Genomic DNA, 18,575 nt, shown 5'->3' with positions numbered 1-18,575 from the left:
CCCCCTCTCGGGCCTGCTTTCCTCAGGCCACGCCCCTCGCGAATCACTCTTAAAGGAGCTGCAAACCCACCCAGCGCTCTGACAGCTCCCTCACAAAGCCGGTTCTATTTTTTTTTTTCATTTTTTCTTTTTTGGTTTTTCGAGACAGGGTTTCTTTATGTAGCCCTGGCTGTTCTGGAACTTGCTCTGTAGGCCAGGCTGGCCTTGAATTCAGAGATCTGCCTGCCTCGGCCTCAATGGCGAGTGCCAACGTTACCTGTTCCATTTCTTAATTGAAGCAAGTCTGACACTGTGATCGCTAGAAGATAAGATAAAGGATAAAGAGCAAAGAGTGGGCAAAAAAAAAAAAAAAGAACTTAGAGACATCCTAGATGTGAGAGTCAAAAGACGGTGGGAGTAGTGGGAGACAGGACGGGCTCTAGGGACTAGAGGAGACCGCTGAACGTGCCCAAGCGGTTTCAGAGACCTCAGAGAAAATGCCTGTTACTCGTCTTAAGTTCAGCCCAACTGCATGCAGAAGAATCGCACCTCTGCCTAGCAGAGCTCTCCAGTTGGAGGGGGGCTCACTTGGACACAAGCAAGCATGCTGCTCTTGTGACGGGCATGCTAGTCAGTACCCTGCATTCATGAGGGTTACTGTGGAAAGGCTGACAGCAGCAGCAGGTGGGGCAAGGTTTCATGAAGGCAGAGGCATGGGGACAACTGGGGACCGAGCCCACAGCGGCTCCTGAGAAGGCTGAAGAGTGTCATGTTAAGCAGATGGCAGCAAGTGGCTGGCTTGGGGGTCTCAGGCAGGATGCTTCATGCATCCAACAGTGTCCTGCCACTTCTTCCATGTGACTGAATAGGGACTATGCCTCCTCCATCCAAACTGTGAAGTAGTTGAGGTCAGGGAGACCTGTTACCTTCGATTACTAGTGAGGACTTGGTTCAGATGGACCCCTAAAATTGGTCTGCCTAGGGGCTGGAAAGATGGTTCAGTGGGTAAGAACACAGTCTGGGCCTGGAGAGATGGTTAAGAGCACTGGCTGCTCTTCCAACCTGAGCCTAGTTTCCAGAACCCATGTCAGGAGGCCTACAATCACTTGAAACTCCATCTCCAGGGAATGTGATATCCTTCATAGACACACATATCCTGTCTCTACTCCACCACCCATGTGGGTGTACTTACACACACACACACACACACACACACACACACACACATAAAAATTAAAAATAATCCTGGCAGTGGTGGCACTTGCCTTTAATCCCAGCACTTAGAAGGCAGAGGCAGGTATATCTCTGTGTTCGAGGCCAGCCAGGGCTACACAAAGAAACCTTGTCTGGAAAAACAAAACAAAAAACCCTTGTATGCTTCTATACTGCTCTTGCAGAGAACTCAAAGGTTTCCAGCACCCACGTTGTGGGGCTCACAGCCACCTGTAATCGCAGCTCCAGGGGATCCGACTCCTTCCCTGTTCTCGTGCCTATACTCACACACGTGCACATAATTAAGAATAAAAATGAACATTTTGTAATTGGTCCACCTGCCTGCTTCCTGGTCACCATGAAACCAGGAGCTTTCACATGGGCACATTGATGAGTAGATCTTTGGCTATAGCCTCTGAAACCATATGCAGAAACAGACCCTACCCTCCTTTAAAAAAAAAAAAAGTCCATTCAACAATCCCATTTGGAGAAGAGGAAAGTCCCAAGTAGCAAAGGGCTCTGTATCAGCCTTGCTCACTCACAGACAACCCAGTTAGTGTGTCTCCATTAGACCTCTCCCTTCTCCGAGCCTGCAGTATTGCCAGCGTTCTCGTCCCTGGGACCAGGACTAAGTAAGACCCTTTATTTTCTCTCAGCACCCGCAGGGAGTCAGTTCATCACCAAGTTCCGTTGTGTTTCTAACTTTCTCTCTCATCGCTGCCCTTTTGCTTGCACGGGCATCAATTTCGTGATCCACGCCCCTTCCTCACTGCCCCGGCTCATCTCATTCCTAGCTGATGACTTCTCTTCCATAAGAGCGTCAGTGTTTTCTGTACACTATGTTGAGCGATTCGTATGTTCTCTCTCTCTCTTTTTAATACTTCATTTCATGTGTAAGTGTGCATACCTAGTATGTGTATATCCACCACCTGTGTACAGTGCCCAGGGACGTGAGAAGAAGGCATCAGATCCCTGGGACTAGAGTCACAGATGGTTGTGAGCCACCTAGAACTGGGAATCGAACTCAGGACTTTTGAAAGAGCAGCCAGTGCTCTTAACCACTGAGCCAACTCTCCAGCCCTTTGGTTTATTTTTGTTGTTGCTGGGTTTTTTTTGTTTGTTTTTTTGTTTTGTTTTGTTTTTTCAAGACAGGGTTTCTCTGTAGCTTTGGAGCCTGTCCTGGAACTCACTCTGTAGACCAGGCTGGCCGCCAACTCACAGAGATCTGCCTGCCTCTGCCTACCGAGTGCTGGGATTGAAGGCATGTGCCACTACCACCCGGCTTTTGTTTCTGTTTTTGTTTTTTTGTTGTTAGATTGTTTGGGGAGGATTTGTTTGTTTTTTGTGTGTGTGTGTGTGGGCTATTTTTTTTCTTTGTTTGTTTCAGGACATGTTTTCTCTATATCCCTGTTTGTCCTGGAACTCATTCTGTAGATCAGGCTGGCTTCCACCTCACAGAGATCTGCCTGCCTCTGCCTCCTAAGTGCTGGGGTTAAAGGTCTGTGCTACCACACCCAGCTGCCCTTTCTGTTTTGTTTTGAATTAGGGTCTTCCCATGTTGCCCAGGCTCGTCTCATCCTTGTGGGTGCAGATGATCCTACCTTCTGAGCTGCCTGAGTACCCGAGGCTACAGGCAAGCAACTACATCCAAAGAGTGGAGCTTTCGCGGTGCCCCTTCCAGCAATCCATTCTTCTCCTGCTTGATCTAATGCTTAACAGCCTTTAATAGCCATCTCCGGGCTAAGATGGACATCCAGACCCCAAAGGTCCTTGCCCTGCTCATCTATTCATTTTGCCTTTCTCTTTGGTGACCAGAACTTTGCCAGTTTCATTTTCTCCGGTCACCTCTAACCTCTTCTTACGTTCCTTACCTTTGCCAATTGTCCTTTTACCCAGAGAAACCGTCCAGACTGTCACCTGCTATAGAGTGCATATAGAGAGCTTTTCTCCAGCACACTGTTTATCTCCATCTATAATTATTTAGTTTGACATCCACCCCTCAGTCCCTCCCCCACCCCATTCCTCCTGCCCCCCACCCCACAACCGTCTAGGATACAGGAAGGCAGAGAGACCTTTGTGTTCTTGGTTCCTAGCATAGGTCTGGCCTAGAGCAAACCTGCAATAACTATTTGTGAAACAAATGAAGGTAATTGTAGCCAACCTTAAAATACCTGGTAAAGAGTTCAGGCCATAGCCTGTTGGCAGTGGAAAACCCTAGGAGGAGAGTGAACCTTTAGGGTCTAGGGAAGATGAATGGACGGGAAGAGAGGAAAATATGGAGAACTTGTAATAGACACAGAAATTGGGCAGAGACCCCCTGGGCTTATCAAGGGGCTTATAACTAGCCACACCCTCCAGCTTGAGAAAAGTCAGCCACGAAGAAGTCGGATAACACTCAGGTTCGTAAGTAGTAAGTAGTGACTACTCGAGGCCAAATCTAACTCTATCAGATCCCAGAGCTGAAGTCTTCACTGTACGCCACAGTGACCGTGGCCTGCTGCTTGTTAGCGTTGCTCCGTGTATGGGTTGGAATGGGTCTGGGGTCTCGGTATTTCAGGTCTGTGGATCTAGATGAGGGCCTGGCATCCCGTGGGTACTTAATTTTTTCTCCTAGTGCCATGGATCCAACCCAGAGCCCCCAGCATGCTAGTCAAGCACCACCACTGACCTGTGCCTCTAGTGGTCCATTGGTTCCTTCTGAGTGGATGGATAGAGGCATTGCCCAGAATGGTAAAGGCAGGAGAAGCCACCAAGCTTCACACCACCTTGTTTTGGTGCAGATGCTAAGCAGTCTTGTCCTTACTAGAGCATAAGCTACTGGAGGCTGCTGCTGCAGTCTGTACTCAGAACTCCAGTGACTGCCCGGGTGTGATCAGAGATGTCTGTTGGAAAAGCTGGCCCAAGCCTTCCAGGCTAGATATCGGCCTCTCGGCAAACCGCCAGGGAAGCTTCAGTATGTCCTGGTGAGGCTACTCTGTAGGTGCAGACCTAGGATTGCTCTTAGTGTGCGGAGCTGCCCAGGGACCTGGCCTCCAGCCCGGAAGGTGGCTTAGAGTAGTATCATCTGCCATCCTTTTTGTTGTTACTGGTCCTTGACAGAAAAGAGGCAACTTTGGGAAGTCAGACCTTCCTGTGGAAGGGTTTGGTGACTAAAGAGGACGAAGGTATGATTGCCTTCCGAAGGGCACAGTCCTCTTGTGACTGCTATCAAAAGACCAAATCCACGAGCAGGGCTTCTTTAAGAGAGCACCTTCGAGAGGCAGATGCCAGCCCTAGCCACTGACCACCTACTTCCCTCTTCATCCCTGCCCAGAGAAGGGGAAACCAAGTGCCTGGGGCAAAGGCACTAATGAATCAAGGACTGATTTGAATAAGTAAACGGTGGCCTATCTTTCCTCCAGACTTTGCCTTCCTGTGGGTGAGAGGTGGCCCTTGGTTGGTGGCTGCTGGTGACACAAATGATTCTGAATAGACTTTGAAGTGGAAATTATCAGGAGCAGAGCCAAATCTTCCCTGGGACCGGGCTCCGCGAAGATTGGACCACATGGTCTGCCTAACCCCAGGTTCCCCCCCAATGACTAAGCTCTTCAAGGCCCTCTAGAGATTGCTCCCTCCCGAGATCTGTTCTGGCCACATCGAGCACTGATGTGTGCATGAGCTTTGCCATTTCCCCCTCCTCTTCAGCTCACTTGCCCACCACATGGCTCTAAGTTTCCTATACAATCCCTGGGTGACAAGAACCTCTTTCCAGGACCCCTGTCTCCTCAGTGCCCCTTCATTATAACTCAGCCTATACTCGCTAGCTGGCCAGTGTGCTAGGGCCTGAGCCCAAAGGGATAAAGAAGCCTTCAAGAAACCACTGACTTGGGGTCACAAGGCTCAGAACCAAATATGTGTGACCTGAGATGATAAGGGCACTAGGACAAGTTTGTACAAAGCAGACAGAAGAAGCTGTCGCTCATTCTGCTGGCGCAGTGTTGGGAAGGGCTACTACAGAGAGGAGGTGACATCTAGGCCCAGTCCTAAAGGACTTGCAGAATTTTACTCGGTACAACTAGAAGACCGTGTGGTAAAAGCAGGAGGTGTGACGACGTCTGGTGTGTCCTGCATGATCAGTGATAACAGCACCAAGCCCAGCCACCCCGGAGCCCAAGATGAGTGGCGCTAGGGTTGGTGGCGGGGTTGAGGGGAACACGGGGACTTGTGGTTGCCTGGCTGGGGAGTGCCCACCGATCCAAACTGACACCCCTCCCCTCCTGGGGAAAGGTTGCAGCCATTCACACAGATGATGAAGGACTTGGACCCCATCCCAGCTCTGTGTTCATTTTTTATCTTTTATAGGATTGGGCATCTGGAGAGTCAAAAATAGACCTTTGCCCATTGGGACAGGAAGCCTAGAGAATAAGGGATCTGGGGGGAGGGTTGAGAAGGCAGCTAGAAAGGGCTGGATCCCAGGGTCACTCAGAAGGGAGCAGGATGCAGAATGGCCTGGCAGAGGGAGTGGGTACAGAGAAAGGGAAGTTAGGTTCCTCTGACTGGTGGTGTGGGCTCCGTATCACAAGAATGTCATGTTGGAATCCAGTCTCTGCTCATTCCTCAATATCCGCAGTGTCCCTCCTCTCACAGATACCCACAGGCTCCATACTGGGACACTGTGAGTCCCTAGCTCGCAGACATCCTGAGGCCAGGCTCTCTCTCCTGCCATGTTCACTCTGGGGCTCGGTGCCAGATCATACTCCTTCCCCCTTCCCTGCCTTCTGCCTGAGAATGGTTTGGGTTGTGAAACCATCTCCATCCTCACAAAGGTTTACAAGGAGACTCCCTCCCGCTTCTGCTGTTCAGACTGATTCCTTCCTTCAGAGACCCTGCAGTGCTGTCAGTCTCTGGTGCCGGGACCTGAATAGTCCTTTCTTTGAGTCTGACAGGGCATTAGCAACCTTTCTGATAAACTTCCCACTCCCTATAGTCCTTCTCACCCCCCCCCCCAAAGAAAAAAATGTAAAACCTCTTACCTGTTCCTTGTTCTGGGGAGCCCAGGGAGCCTGTCTGGTCTAGAGCCTGACCTCACTCTGTTCTCCACAGCTCTTGAGGCCTGTTGTCTGAAGGGCACTGAGTCTGCAGGCGTGATCCAGGTCTCCGGGTCCACCAACCCACCGCCACCATGGTAGGAAAAGGTGCCAAAGGGATGTTGGTAAGTACAGGGGCCAGACTTTATGGAGGAAGGGGTGTCCTAAACATTACCCTGTGAGGTCTCCTGCTAGTTGCTTGTCTTGACAGGGGGGGGGGGGGGAAGGCAGCTAAGAGGTTCCACAGGGCCAGGGTTGGCACTACCATGGGTCCCATGTGCCAGGGCCGCCTCAGGTTTGAGCAGGTAACCCCCTTACCCAGCAGGTTAGATAGCACCAGGCCCTAAGCCTACAAGTGGGCTGGTTCTACCATAGGCCAGCAAAGGCCTGCCAAGGATCAGAGCGCATCTGTGCCATCCTGGTCAGAAGAGGTACTGTAGAGTGGTCATGGGTTGTCCTGTTGAGAGAACTGTAGGACACTTGTGAATATATCCCATGCCAGCCCAGTGCGGGGCATGCACAGACCTGTTCAATTTTGCCAGCTTCTCTGCGGCCTTCATACTGCAGGAAGTAATAAATGCCTTGCTAGGCTTTTCCGATAACTCCATTCCTCTATGGCCCTAGCCACAGCCCTTCCTTTGCTCTTAGAGCTCAGGAAAGGTGCGGGTGAGGCCCTTCGATAAACAAAAGCCTAGGTTAAGTCCCTCCCCACCCCTACCTTTTTGAGATAGAGTCTCACTGTACAGCTCTGGGTGTTGATGTGAGACTCCCTATGTAGATGTGATCTGCCTGCTTCTGCCTCCCAAATGCTGGGCGCAAAGGCTCAGATCTTTTCTCCAGCCCTGCCCAGAACCCCCAGCTCCCAGTCCCTGACTCAGTTCCTCATGCCCACTCCAAAGTAAACCCCTTCTTTCAGATCGGGTATGAGCATGTATAGCCATGGTTGGCCCTGGGTCACGTTCTTGAGGAGAAAGTGAGGAGGATGGAGCAGGTTGGCACTGGATGCAGGCCCAATCCTGAGTGCTAGGTTGTGTGTTTGCCCCTGAGATCTTGTGTCAGGGAGGAGCCAAAGTGGGCTGTTATTGTGGTGGAAGCCAGAGACAAAAGATAACCCCTCCTTCACTAACCCCCACCCATCTGTGCCTTCTACTGCTTTCTTTATCCAGTCAAAGGCTGGTTGGCTTGAGGTCTCTGCTGAGCCCTCTCCAAATTAATTCTGTCTCCCACCAAAGATTTCTGTGATTCACGGGCCCTGGTCCGGGGGAACAGATTGTGAGCAGCCTTTCTCTAAACACCAGCCCTTTGACCCCCCCCTCGGGCCTGTTCTAGAGTCACCTGCTCCTGTTGGGGTGGGCTTGAACGGTAAAGCTTTTCGCAGTGTACCTGAGCTGATCTGAAACCAGGGTTCTCAGGGATATACGCAGATGGGAGAGATTGTACTCCCAGCACACTGGTTAAGGTGGATTCTGTGAAGACCCGAGAGGACCTGACCTTTCCTCTGCGACGTCTTTGATTGAATGTGGTGTCTGGTTCTACCCCTTCCTGCTCTGGAGACGCCGAGTTACATGAAGCCCTCCGAACATGGCTGTTCCTTTTCTCTGGTGTGACTCTGGAAAGGCTAAACAGGCTGGAGAGAAGGGGGACCCAGGCGGGCAGGACAGTGAAGTGTGAATCACGAGGTCTCATAATCCCTGCCCCAGCTGAGCTTCCAGGACTCTGTTCTCTGCTGGCCAGCCAGGCCAGTCAGTCTGTGGGCGGGAATGCTGTCTTGGGACTCCCATTCCCAGCACTCGGATGTGCCTAAAGATAGCCGACGCTTGCTTTCTTCAGTGTCCTCTGCCCTTTAGCTTTTACCCATTGCTGTGTTTGAGGCTTGTAGCATCTGTCCCATGGGCACCCCCTGTAGATGTTCTGAAATTAATTTCTGCCTCTCCATTCCGTTCTGCTGATGACCTTGGGCTGCTCTATTCTTGAGTCTGTTTGGAGCAGATGCTGCCTCCTTCAGTGTTTGTCTCTAGGATACAGCCTCGGAGGTGTCCTGGGCAGCCGGCCCCTGCTAAACCCCAGTTCTACTCTCTGACACAGGAGCTAAGTCTCTACCTCTTGGGTGTTTGTCTCCTAAGACCAAGTAGATAAGCTGGGGAAATTCCTTGCAGACATGCTCCTTAGGGTGCCCAGAAAGGTCAGAAGAAAGGGTGATGAGGGGTGTGTATGTAAGCTGATGGCCCTTGGATCTTTCTAGTTCTCTGTGGTGGTATTGCTTTCTTGGTGTCCTGCCGTGTAGAGTTGACAGGTGATTCCCTACCACGGGATCCTTGTTTCTGTCATCCTTTGTCCCAGGTATGACTGAGGGTGAGGACCTGGGCTATTCGGGTGTCTTCGCTGTCAGTAAACACTCTGTGTTATCCTCTATACTTCTTCCTGGCCTCTGGAACAGGTGTCCCGTGGAAGAAGCAAGTCACTTTCCAGCACGTGCCCAGGCCCACATGCTTGCTGCATGTGCCCTTCTCCCCACTCTCAGCCCAGATGGTCTCTGCCAGGCCAGCTCAGCTGCCTTCCTCACGGCTCAGTGGTTCCTAGGACAGGGCCGCAAGAGAACCCAGCTGGCCAGGGTGCCTCGAAGCAGGGGAGCAGCTGGGATGCTTGGGGCCATTGGGGTTGGATGAGGTGGTCCTTCCATGAAGACCTAGAGTCTCTGTACACATGTGGGGCAGGGCTCGGTCTCCAAGGACAGGAACTGGAGGAGGACAGCCTAAAATAGGCAATGTGGGCACCCCTGCCGCCACAGTTTGAGTCCTCCCTACCCCCCCCGTCTCACACTAAGTTTCCATGTTGGCCTTCTCAGTCCCTACCTATGTGTTGAGTCTTACTTCTTCCCATGTGTGACACACTGGTTGCCTCTGCCACTGGGAAGCCTCCTAACGAATAATACCAGAGTCAGTTGACACCAGGGTCTTTGGTGCCAGAGCTTCTAACTCCCAGAAGGCTCTGCGAGTGCCACAGGCCACCTGGGGCTGCCCCACCCTGACCTGTTCCATTGTATTTTGGCATGAGGATTTTGAATACCTCCTGCCTGCAGCATCTACACAGGGCCTGGCACACAGTGGATACTGGCTCACCAAACCTAGTCTTGGCATTTAGCAAGTGCTCAACTAGTACAGGCCTGGCACACAGTGGTAGATCACCAAGCAGAAGGCTTGGCACATATTGGACACTCCCTTGGTAAAGGGCCTGACAGAGTTGACAGGGTAGGGTATAAGTCTCAACATGTAGCCAATGCCTAGCTAGTATAGACTTAGTACATGTTGGGCATACCCCTTATCGCAGGGTCCTGCTACCCAGTGGGTACTCATGGAGCATGGTGCCAGGTGCACAGTGGGTACTTAACCATGTCTACCATGTCTAGTCCTTGCCTAGAACAGGGTTTGGCATACACAGATTTTTTTTACCTAGCGCAAGACCTCCTACCCCACAATAGTTGACTCAGCAGGGACTGACACAGAGCTATGAGCATTGGACGCAGCACATAGTAGGCATTCTTCTGATAGAGCACTTTCCTAGTACACATCTGGCAAATGATATATCTTTAGATATAGCAATATGTGTGTGTGTGTGTGTGTGTGTGTGTGTATAAGCTATTGCAGGTCCTACCATACAATGAGTGCTTTCCTAACGCCCTGCACATAGTGAGTTCTTTCTTAGTACACATCTGGATCACAGTGTATTTTCAGCAGTGTGCTTAGCACTCGGTAGGTACTCGACTGTCACAGGCCATGGCACACAGTGACTGCTTCCACAGCAAAGGGTTTGACACATGCAGCGACTTTCTTAGCTCAGAAACTACACGTGCTATAGGGGAGTGCCCTGCTGGCCAGGCCAGGCTAGGCAACAACCTGCCACTGGGCCCAGATGTGCAAGAGCTATTCCTGTAAAATGGAATATTGAGATCCTGAGGGAAAAGGACTTGCCCTCCCTATGCCTGTCCCTCTCTCTTTCCTCTCCTCTTCCCTGTAGCCCACCTACTTAGGCCTACAGCCTCGCCTCCTCTCACACAGCTTCTGCTAGCTGTCCCCACACCCAGCATGCCTTAATCCAACTCAGCAGGACCTTCTCTGCAGAGCCACAGAGGACAACAAGGCCCCTAGACTCCTTGCCCCTCTGGAAGGATGCCCACTCTTATTAAGAAAAGTCAGAGGCTGGGGCTGGGGGAGTCGGCTTCCTTAAGTGGGGATGGAGCAGCTGGATCCCACTAATGAGGCCTCATTACAGCCAGGGCCCAGCTGGGCTGCTGCCTCCTGTCCCCATGGCCAGAGCCAGGGAAAGCCATCCAGCCAGGGCTGCCTGTTCTGGGCACCCAGCCCAGTGCAGGGCAGCCAGAGCCCAGAGCCCACCCTGGGTGGAAGTGAGCAGCATTTGGGCATCATGGGTGACTGGGTCTTCCTGGAGTCAATGACCCAGCCAGGACCTTGGCCCTCAATCTTTGCATGCAGGAAGTAAGGGAGTGTCTAGGGACCCATACTCCACGACACAGACCCAGTGAGCAGCTGAGTCAGTGGGGTCTGAGGCCGCTTAGGAGACTTACTCAAGCGAGGCCTCTCCAAAGTGGAGAGGAGAGTGTACTGACATCATGAGGTCCTGAGAGGCTAATGTTAGTAGGCCTGATGTGGTTAGGCAGAGCCTGGCTTATAGTAAGGACCTACTATGTATCTATCTGTTATTACTAACACTAGCTGGCTTCAGTGAGTGTCCATGCTACCCCATTTTAGAGAAGCAGAAACTGAAACCAGACAATTGAGCAAGTCACTTAAGGTTATATTTGGTGAGAGAATGACCATCTGGGCCTTGAACCTAGGCCTACTTGATTTGGTTTTTCAAGACAGGGTTTCTCTGTGTAGCTTTGGAGCTTGTCCTGGATCTCTCTTTGTAGCCCAGGCTGGCCCCGAACTCACAGAGATCCGCCTGCCTCTGCCTCCCGAGTGCTGGGGATTAAAGGTGTGCGCCACCACCGCCTGGCAGGTCTGCCTGATTTTTTGTTTTGTTTTGTTTTGTTTTAGATTTTATTTTTTATTTTTACATTTTTTTATATTTTATTTTTTAAATCATGGTGGGGGGGCATTATGTGCGTGAGAGTGCAGGAGTCTGTGGAGGCCGGACGAGAGTGTTAGATCCCCTGGAACTAGAGTTATAGGTACTTGTGAGTTATCTGATGCAGGTGCTGGGAACCAAACCCGGGCCCTCTGGCAGAGCAGTCTGCACTCTCAGCCACTGAGCCCTCCCTCCAGTCCCAGACCCTGTGCCATTTTCTTCCCCTAAACAATATTCCCCCATGAGGCCACACTTATAAACTTCCAGGAGAGCTGTCCTTACGCCAGAATTCATTCGTGCCCCTGTTTGTCAGGTGTTTGCTAAGACCCCACTGTGTGCCAGGCCTTTGCCGTCTTAGTAGGTCTCTGGTACTTACCTTTCTCAGTCTCCTGGCGTGTGGCGTCTGGGTACCAGCTAGGAACTGACCGATGAGTGTGGTCTCAGAGAAGAGCAATTGGATGGGTCACTTGACAGACTGACACACAGATCTCGCTCAGAACTGGATGTGGCACACAGTAGGCATCTTCTCTCACATAGAACATACAGGTCGGGTGTAGCCTGACATCCACCATGGCAGAATTGCCCAGCCTGCTCCTCAGATGCCAGGCAATGCAGCTCAAATCCCCACCTTATTCCACACCTGCCTCCCTTTGTGTGGACTCTGCAGTGACCACTTTCTTGGGCAGTGCTGGGTTCGTTCTTTCTCTCTTTCTTTCTTTCTTTCTTTCTTTCTTTCTTTCTTTCTTTCTTTCTTTCTTTTTTTTTTTTTTTTTTTTTTTTTGTATTTCGAGACAGGGTTTTTCTGTAGCTTTGGAGCCTGTCCTGGAACTAGCTCTTGTAGATTAAAGGCATGCACCACCATAGCCCTGCTAGTGCTGTTGTTTTTTTTTTTTTTTAGACAGGTATGGCACAGTCACTAGGCCATAGTCACATTCTTCTGTGAGGACACCCCTATCATTTTGGTTTGGGAAATCTAGAGTTCACCAGAAAGGGGTGCAGCCGTGGGACCCAGAATCTCTCAGTCTACGCCACTTGTACACTCTAAATACTGTTTGCTGCAGACTGTGCCCTCCACCTTCCTGTCCCCCCAGCATCTGCAGTGCCTATAGGAACAAAACTCATCACTCAGCTGTAGCCACCAACCATTCCAGGAGCCCACAAGCGCCCAGCCTGCAGGCTCAGCTCTGAAGCCAGTTCTTTGAAGAAATGAGCCATCCTGTTGCTCTGCCCTATGCTCGTGTGTGGTGTGTGTGTGTGTGTGTCCCTGTCCGTCCGTCTGTCCGTCCATCCATCCGTCCCTGTGCATGTGCATATGTGTCTGCATGTGTTCTAGTAACTTGCTGAAAACAAGGGAACAACACAACCCTATGCCTCATTCTCCAGCTCTGGAGCACCCGCGCTGGACTGCATAGGGACTGGCCGGAGGGGGAGGGCCAGCGAGCTGGGGGGGGTAGGCAGAGCTTCGAGAGGAGATGAGGTGAAAGTAATTGCCGCTGCCCAGCCGGCAGTGGGAGAGGCAGGGGATGTGTCGTCAGTGTCGCGCTGGAGCTGGCAGAGGTGTGAATGAGCAGTGGAGACACGCGTGCCGCAAGTGCTTGTCCCAGGATGGCTGCAGCTCACGGACCTGTGGCCACCCCTTCCCCAGAACAGGTCAGTCACCTTCCAGAAGGTCAAGGCCCCCTCCCTGATGCCAGGCAGGTTTGGTGGCTAGGCTGGTGGTGGAGCAGGGGACTGAATGGTCTGTGCCAGGAGGGGCAGGCACAGCCAGTGAGTGAGACAGACACCAGCCAAAGTGACCCAGAAAGTTGAGACTGCAAGGGAGTGCAGGAAGAGGTAGCTGCATGGTGGGGGTGAGAGGGAGGCGAGTGGGGGTGTTGGGGCTCCCCAAGCCCAAGGACCTGCTGAGAATCTGCTCTAAGTCTCAAAGCTGCATTGTCCCAGCTCCCGGGGAGACGGGCCGGAGGTGCCCAGGAATTGTACTGATCAATACAGCCTCATTGTCTGTGCCACGGCAGTTACTCCTATGGGGAGAGAGAGTGTTGGGGGGGTGCAGGGAGTGTGGTACATGGGCTCAGTAGTGAGAGTTGGGGGAAGGGGACATGCAGAAGTCTTTGCTGGGAGGAGAGAGACCCTTTGGAGCATTTGCCAATGTCCAGGGCAAGTGCCTGCACGGGGTGGGAGTGTGGATCTTCAGCCTGGGAAGCTGAGACTGAGCAAGGACGGTGTGCACAGTACAGCTGATGGCAGTGAGGGTGAGGGGACCGGGAAGGCTATCCCTCTTCCCTGTAGGACATCCTGACTTGACCTTCTGAAGGCAAGAGAAGGAATGTCCTCTGAGTCTGGGCTGATTTTGGAGGAAGCATTATGTAGGCTGTTCTCAAACTTCAGAACTGGTTAGAGCCAAGGAACCAGGGCCACTTCCCAGAGTGCCGTCCTGCTGCCAACTGATGAGGCAGAGGCCACCCCCAGCTTCCTCGGCGCAGTCTTCCAGGCTGCCAGACTTCTCCAGGAAGGAAGGTGAGGGCATGGGCAAGGCCCACCCAGCATCCTCCATCACTCCCCAGGCCCTGGAGCAGAGCCTGGCATGCCTAGGGTGCCAGTCTTCTGTCTGCTGATTGCAAAATCAGCAGGTCACTCTCTGTCAGTCAGGGTTCTGTAATGAGCCAGTACCAGGTCTATCCCTGACTCTCTTATCTGCCATATGAAGGCCTGAACGCTGCAGGCACCTAGAAAGGGTCCTGGGAGGAACCCAGCATTGTTCTGAGTGTCCCTTGAAGCCGAAGGTACTCAGAACCCAGGAGACCATGCAGAATGGGCCAGGTTCTACCATGTCTGTCCCCTCTGACTGTCTCACACCTAGATGACAGGGGCCTGTGGTTGGGTGCCTCTGGTCCTACTTGCACAGGTGCTTCTTGAGAACCACTCTGTTCCCTGAGGCCAGGAGAGCAGAGGGGTTCCTGTGGGGAGGGTCTCCTGAGACAGCTTGGACTATAATAGCTGCCCTGCCTTGGTTCCCCGCTGGGGCTCCAAGCAAGTTGCTTGCGATCTGATTTGGTTCCAAGTCAGTCTGAGATGTGAGGTCTTGCCTGCTCTCCTCCATTGAGTTTGTTTTGGACAGACTTCATCCCATGAGCAAACTCTGGGGCCAGAGAGTCCTGTACAAGAAGCCTGCTGGGTCCCAGCGGGGCCAGTCTGCCAGGGCAGCTACAGAGTTCTTCCATAGCCATGGAGGGCAGGCAGAGGGAGTTCACAATTCACAAAAATATCCACTGAATACTGGCCTGGGAGGGTGGGAGTCCCCAGCCAGAGAAGGGGCGAAGTTCGGGTTCCGGGGCTGGGCTTCTATGTCCATATGAGGAAGAAATGAGGGGCTCCTGCCTTGTGTTGGCCAGAGTTACATCAGAGCTGGGCTTGCCTGCTATTCCCTGATGCTATTCTAGATTTGCACACAAGATTTTTTGTTTGTTTGTTTGTTTTTGGCCAGGTGTGGTGGCTCACATCTATATTCCTAACACTCAAGAGACCAAGGCAAGTTCACTGTGAGTTTGAGGCTAACCTGGGATACAGAGTGAACGCTTAAAAAAAAAGCAATCTAGAAAGCTGATGGGCACTAATGGGAGGTGGGAAAACAGTCAGAAATAGTTGCATCGGGGCCTGGGAGATGGCTCAGTGCACAAAAGTACTTGCTGCACGAGTCTGACTTGAGTTTGGTCCCTGGATCCCACAGTGGAAGAGGAGAACCAACTCCTGAAAGTTCTCTGGCCTCTACATACACGCTGTGGCAGATACACACTTGCACACTTGCACACACACACACACACACATACGCATACTCACATAGTAATAAAATTTTTAAAAAGTTTTTTCGTTGTTGTTTTGTTTTAAAGTCAGAGCTGGGCTACAGGGAAGGAAGTGCTGAGGAACATTGGTAGACCGGAGGAAGCTGATTGGGTTCTGGACCACTATGCTACAGCCGCTGCCAAGTCTATCCTCTGGTTCCCTAGATAGGGATGCTGAGATACCCATGTCAGAAGGGACTGGCCCTGGGCAGCTAGAAAGCAGATTCTAGAATACCTGGTTTCTAATCTCACACTTCTCGTCTTGGCCAAGCCCAGGGCAGAGAGATCCTGATTCCGATAAACTCTTCCAGGCAAATAAGCAGGGCAGAGGTCTACGTAAGGATTTACGTAAGCCACGTGGCTCAGCGAGGCTCAGCCAGCCAGGTGCGGACAGCGTGGACAGGGGTTGTCCATCTAAGGAAGATCACAGGCCCGGTGTGAGGATGACTACATACTTAGCGTTCGTGGCAGCTCTGAGAGTGTGTGTGCACGTGCACACGCATGTGTGTATATGTAGTGGCAGTCAGATTTCCCCACTCCGCTGTGGGAAGAGAGCTCTCCGGCCTGCCCACTGCCCAGCATGAGAAAGCTTAGGTGTCCGGGTGGTATCCTTTTCTGAAGAACCACCCCCCTCGGGGCATGGCAGTGGTCTCTCAGAGAGCTGCCAGCAGGGGTGACAGGACACAGCCAGGAGAGTCAGAGGAACTGGTGTGCCACATCATCACAAGGGCATCTGCTCCGATGGTCTCATTCCCCAGAGCTATGAGCAGGTGAGAGAGGAGGGGCATGGGGGGCAGCCAGGGTGACATGTGGTGGGCAGGACAAGGCTGGAACTCAGCCCATCCAAGTTCTTAGGCAGCCAGGCAGCCAGTCTGGATCAAATCGTAAGCACAAAGGGGTTTTTTTTTTGTAGGCATTTCAAGGCCAATGGAATGGTTAATATTAGTGACAAAGCAGGTCACGGAAACAAGGGTCTTAAAATCGGGAAAATGATGCGAGGAGGATAAGAAATTCTGCGACATGGAAAACGTGGATCCGGGCTTACCCTGTCGTAAAGGGCTTGCGGAGCATTCGTGACGCCCTAGTTCAATCCACAGTAAATGAGCATGCACACACACACACACACACACACACACACACACACACGGGGTTGGGGTGCAGCTTTCCTGAAGCGACTGGTTGAGACATGGAGGGTTCTTGGAGGAGAGCTGGACAGAGGATAGACTTGGAACACTTGAGAAGCCTCTGCAGAAGGGCGGGCTTCCTCTCTCAGTTGAAGACCTAGACCATATAGCTGTCTTGAGTTAAGATCTACCCAGAATGGAGGTCCGGGGCCAGTAGTGAATGTGGTACTCCTCATCAGCACCCATGCCACTGGGTAGGCAAGGGAAGAGCACCCTGTCTTCAGGCAGCCCCGGTTTCAGCAGTACCTAGGGACAGGCCCCAGTCTGGCTCCTATCCTGGGGCATCAGCTTCCCTCGCTGTGTGCTTGACTGAATCAGTTAGCACATGGCTCACTGGAATATGGGCTCAGTGGTGTTTGTCTTGTTAGCTAAACCCTAGCTTTGGAGGATTGACTGGAGGAGCCTGTGGTACACGGCCAGGAGCTTTATCACACACACACACACACACACACACACACACACACACACACACACACACACACACACACACATACACACACACACACACACCCTGTCCCTCTTTTGTCCGCCTATGCCCAGGAAAGAGTAGAATTTAGGGATTCATATACGGCCCTGCTGTATTTGGTTGGAGAGACCAGGGGGTCTGATCCTCATGACCCTGGGCCAGGAGAGAGACTCTGAAGTTTTTTTGGAGAGATGGGTGTCTTTCAGGGTCCTTGCTTTTTTCTTGACCCTGGGGCCATCTTGGACCCTCAGTTGTCCCGTTTATAGCTGGAACTGCTGCCCTGTGACCCCACCCATGGACTCTGGAGCTGCCACAGTTCTGCATTGTGCTCCTAAGTAAACAAGCCTGGGACAGAATAAAAGTGCTATTGTCAGGCCGACAGATAGGAGCCCTATGTGGCCGATGTTTGGGTGCAGACAAATCACCCCGGGGCAGGCCCCATCCCCTTAAAACATGACCTCCTGGCCTTGCCATATAGCTACACCTGCCCCAAAGAAAGAACCCCAGAGGTGGTGATGTGAGATTCTGAAGGGTGTGTCCCACAGGGCATCTGAAGCTGGCACCACCGTTTCCCATAGCATAGTGTGCCTCCCAGCCAGCCTTGCCTGGACCCCTTTTCGTTCTCACATACTCTTAGGACTTTGAGGAAGTCCATCTTGTGACCACACTAAAGTCGCATATTGGATAATGTGTGGTCTTGTTTGTTTTGTTTTTCGAGACAGTGTTTCCCTGTGTGTAACAGCCTCGGCTGTCCTGGAACCCTTTGTAGACCAGGCTAGCCTCGAACTCACAGAGATCCACTTGCCTCTGCCCTAGTACTGGTGTGTGCCACTACACCTGGCAATGTGTGCTCTTAGTTCATTAATGTCTCCTGGCGCTGGTCTGTTTCCAGCTGGGTTACCAAAGCCTGGCATGTAGTAGCAGACCTGTAAATCTTGACAGTTTGTGGATGGATGAATGAGTGAGTGCGGATGCCTTCAGCCTGCTGGTTTTCTCTGGTGCTCTGGGAAGGAGTCTTCCTCCCTGATTCCTGATGCTATGCCTTATAGCCTCCTTTGCGGATGTGAAGGGTGGTATGTCTGAACTGAACTGGATACAAGGGACAGTCATCCCCGCCAAGAGTGCTTGTCCACCACGCAGGGTGCTGCCTAGATCTGCACTCCTCATAGGCCTTTTCAAAAGGCGCTGGGGCCCTAGTGAAGCCATTCAGGTTTGCCTGCCAATGTCAGGGTCTGATAGTGTGTCACAGTAGCCAGAATGGCTGCTCAACTTGAAGATGTCACTTTCACACGGTTAGCCGGGGCATCATGCTGCTGTCGCTTGGCCATGCTACTCCAACCGTGATCCATGTGTCCTTTAGAGGAACTCCTGTCCTCTCAGCAACATAGGTCATGTCTGGGAAGCTGTTGTTGGTGTACAAGCATTCTGTGTGTATCTCTCTGCTAGTGACTCCCAGGGTACTTATATTTCCTCGATGACTCTCTCAGTCCCTGCCAACTCTGTCTTCCAGTGGTTGATTCCCACAGGAGGGGGTTGGGAGAAGAGGGCCACGCTGAGTGACTTGTGGAGGTGGCTCTGTATCTGAAGTCGGTACTCCTCATGGATTGTCCTCAGTGGGTCCTGGGCAGCCTCACCCGGGTACTTCCCACAGGCAGGCATGGTACCCATCACCTGCAGGCCACCCTCTTGTGAGACCCTTCTCTGGAGCTACCTGTTTCCTCTAGCGGAGCCTGTCCGCATCCTG

The 18,575-nt window shown here is 52.1% G+C and overlaps 1 protein-coding gene across 3 annotated transcripts in view; it reads left to right on the top strand.

Moving 5' to 3' along the window:
• Nucleotides 1-18,575, top strand: part of Slc6a9 (solute carrier family 6 member 9) — a 37,332-nt gene that overhangs the window by 2,263 nt on the left and 16,494 nt on the right. For all 3 annotated transcript variants that reach the window (XM_038333181.1, XM_038333182.1, XM_038333184.1), the window contains exon 2: nt 6,274-6,382. In XM_038333181.1, the coding sequence (XP_038189109.1) occupies nt 6,353-6,382 (30 nt within the window). In that variant the 5' untranslated portion in view covers nt 6,274-6,352. The remainder of the gene's footprint in view (nt 1-6,273; nt 6,383-18,575) is intronic.

This window comes from Arvicola amphibius, chromosome 6 (assembly GCF_903992535.2).
Source record: "Arvicola amphibius chromosome 6, mArvAmp1.2, whole genome shotgun sequence".
Lineage (NCBI taxonomy): Eukaryota > Metazoa > Chordata > Mammalia > Rodentia > Cricetidae > Arvicola > Arvicola amphibius.
The sequence above is the reverse complement of the archived record's forward strand: the minus strand, read 5'-3'. Positions and strand labels throughout refer to the sequence as shown.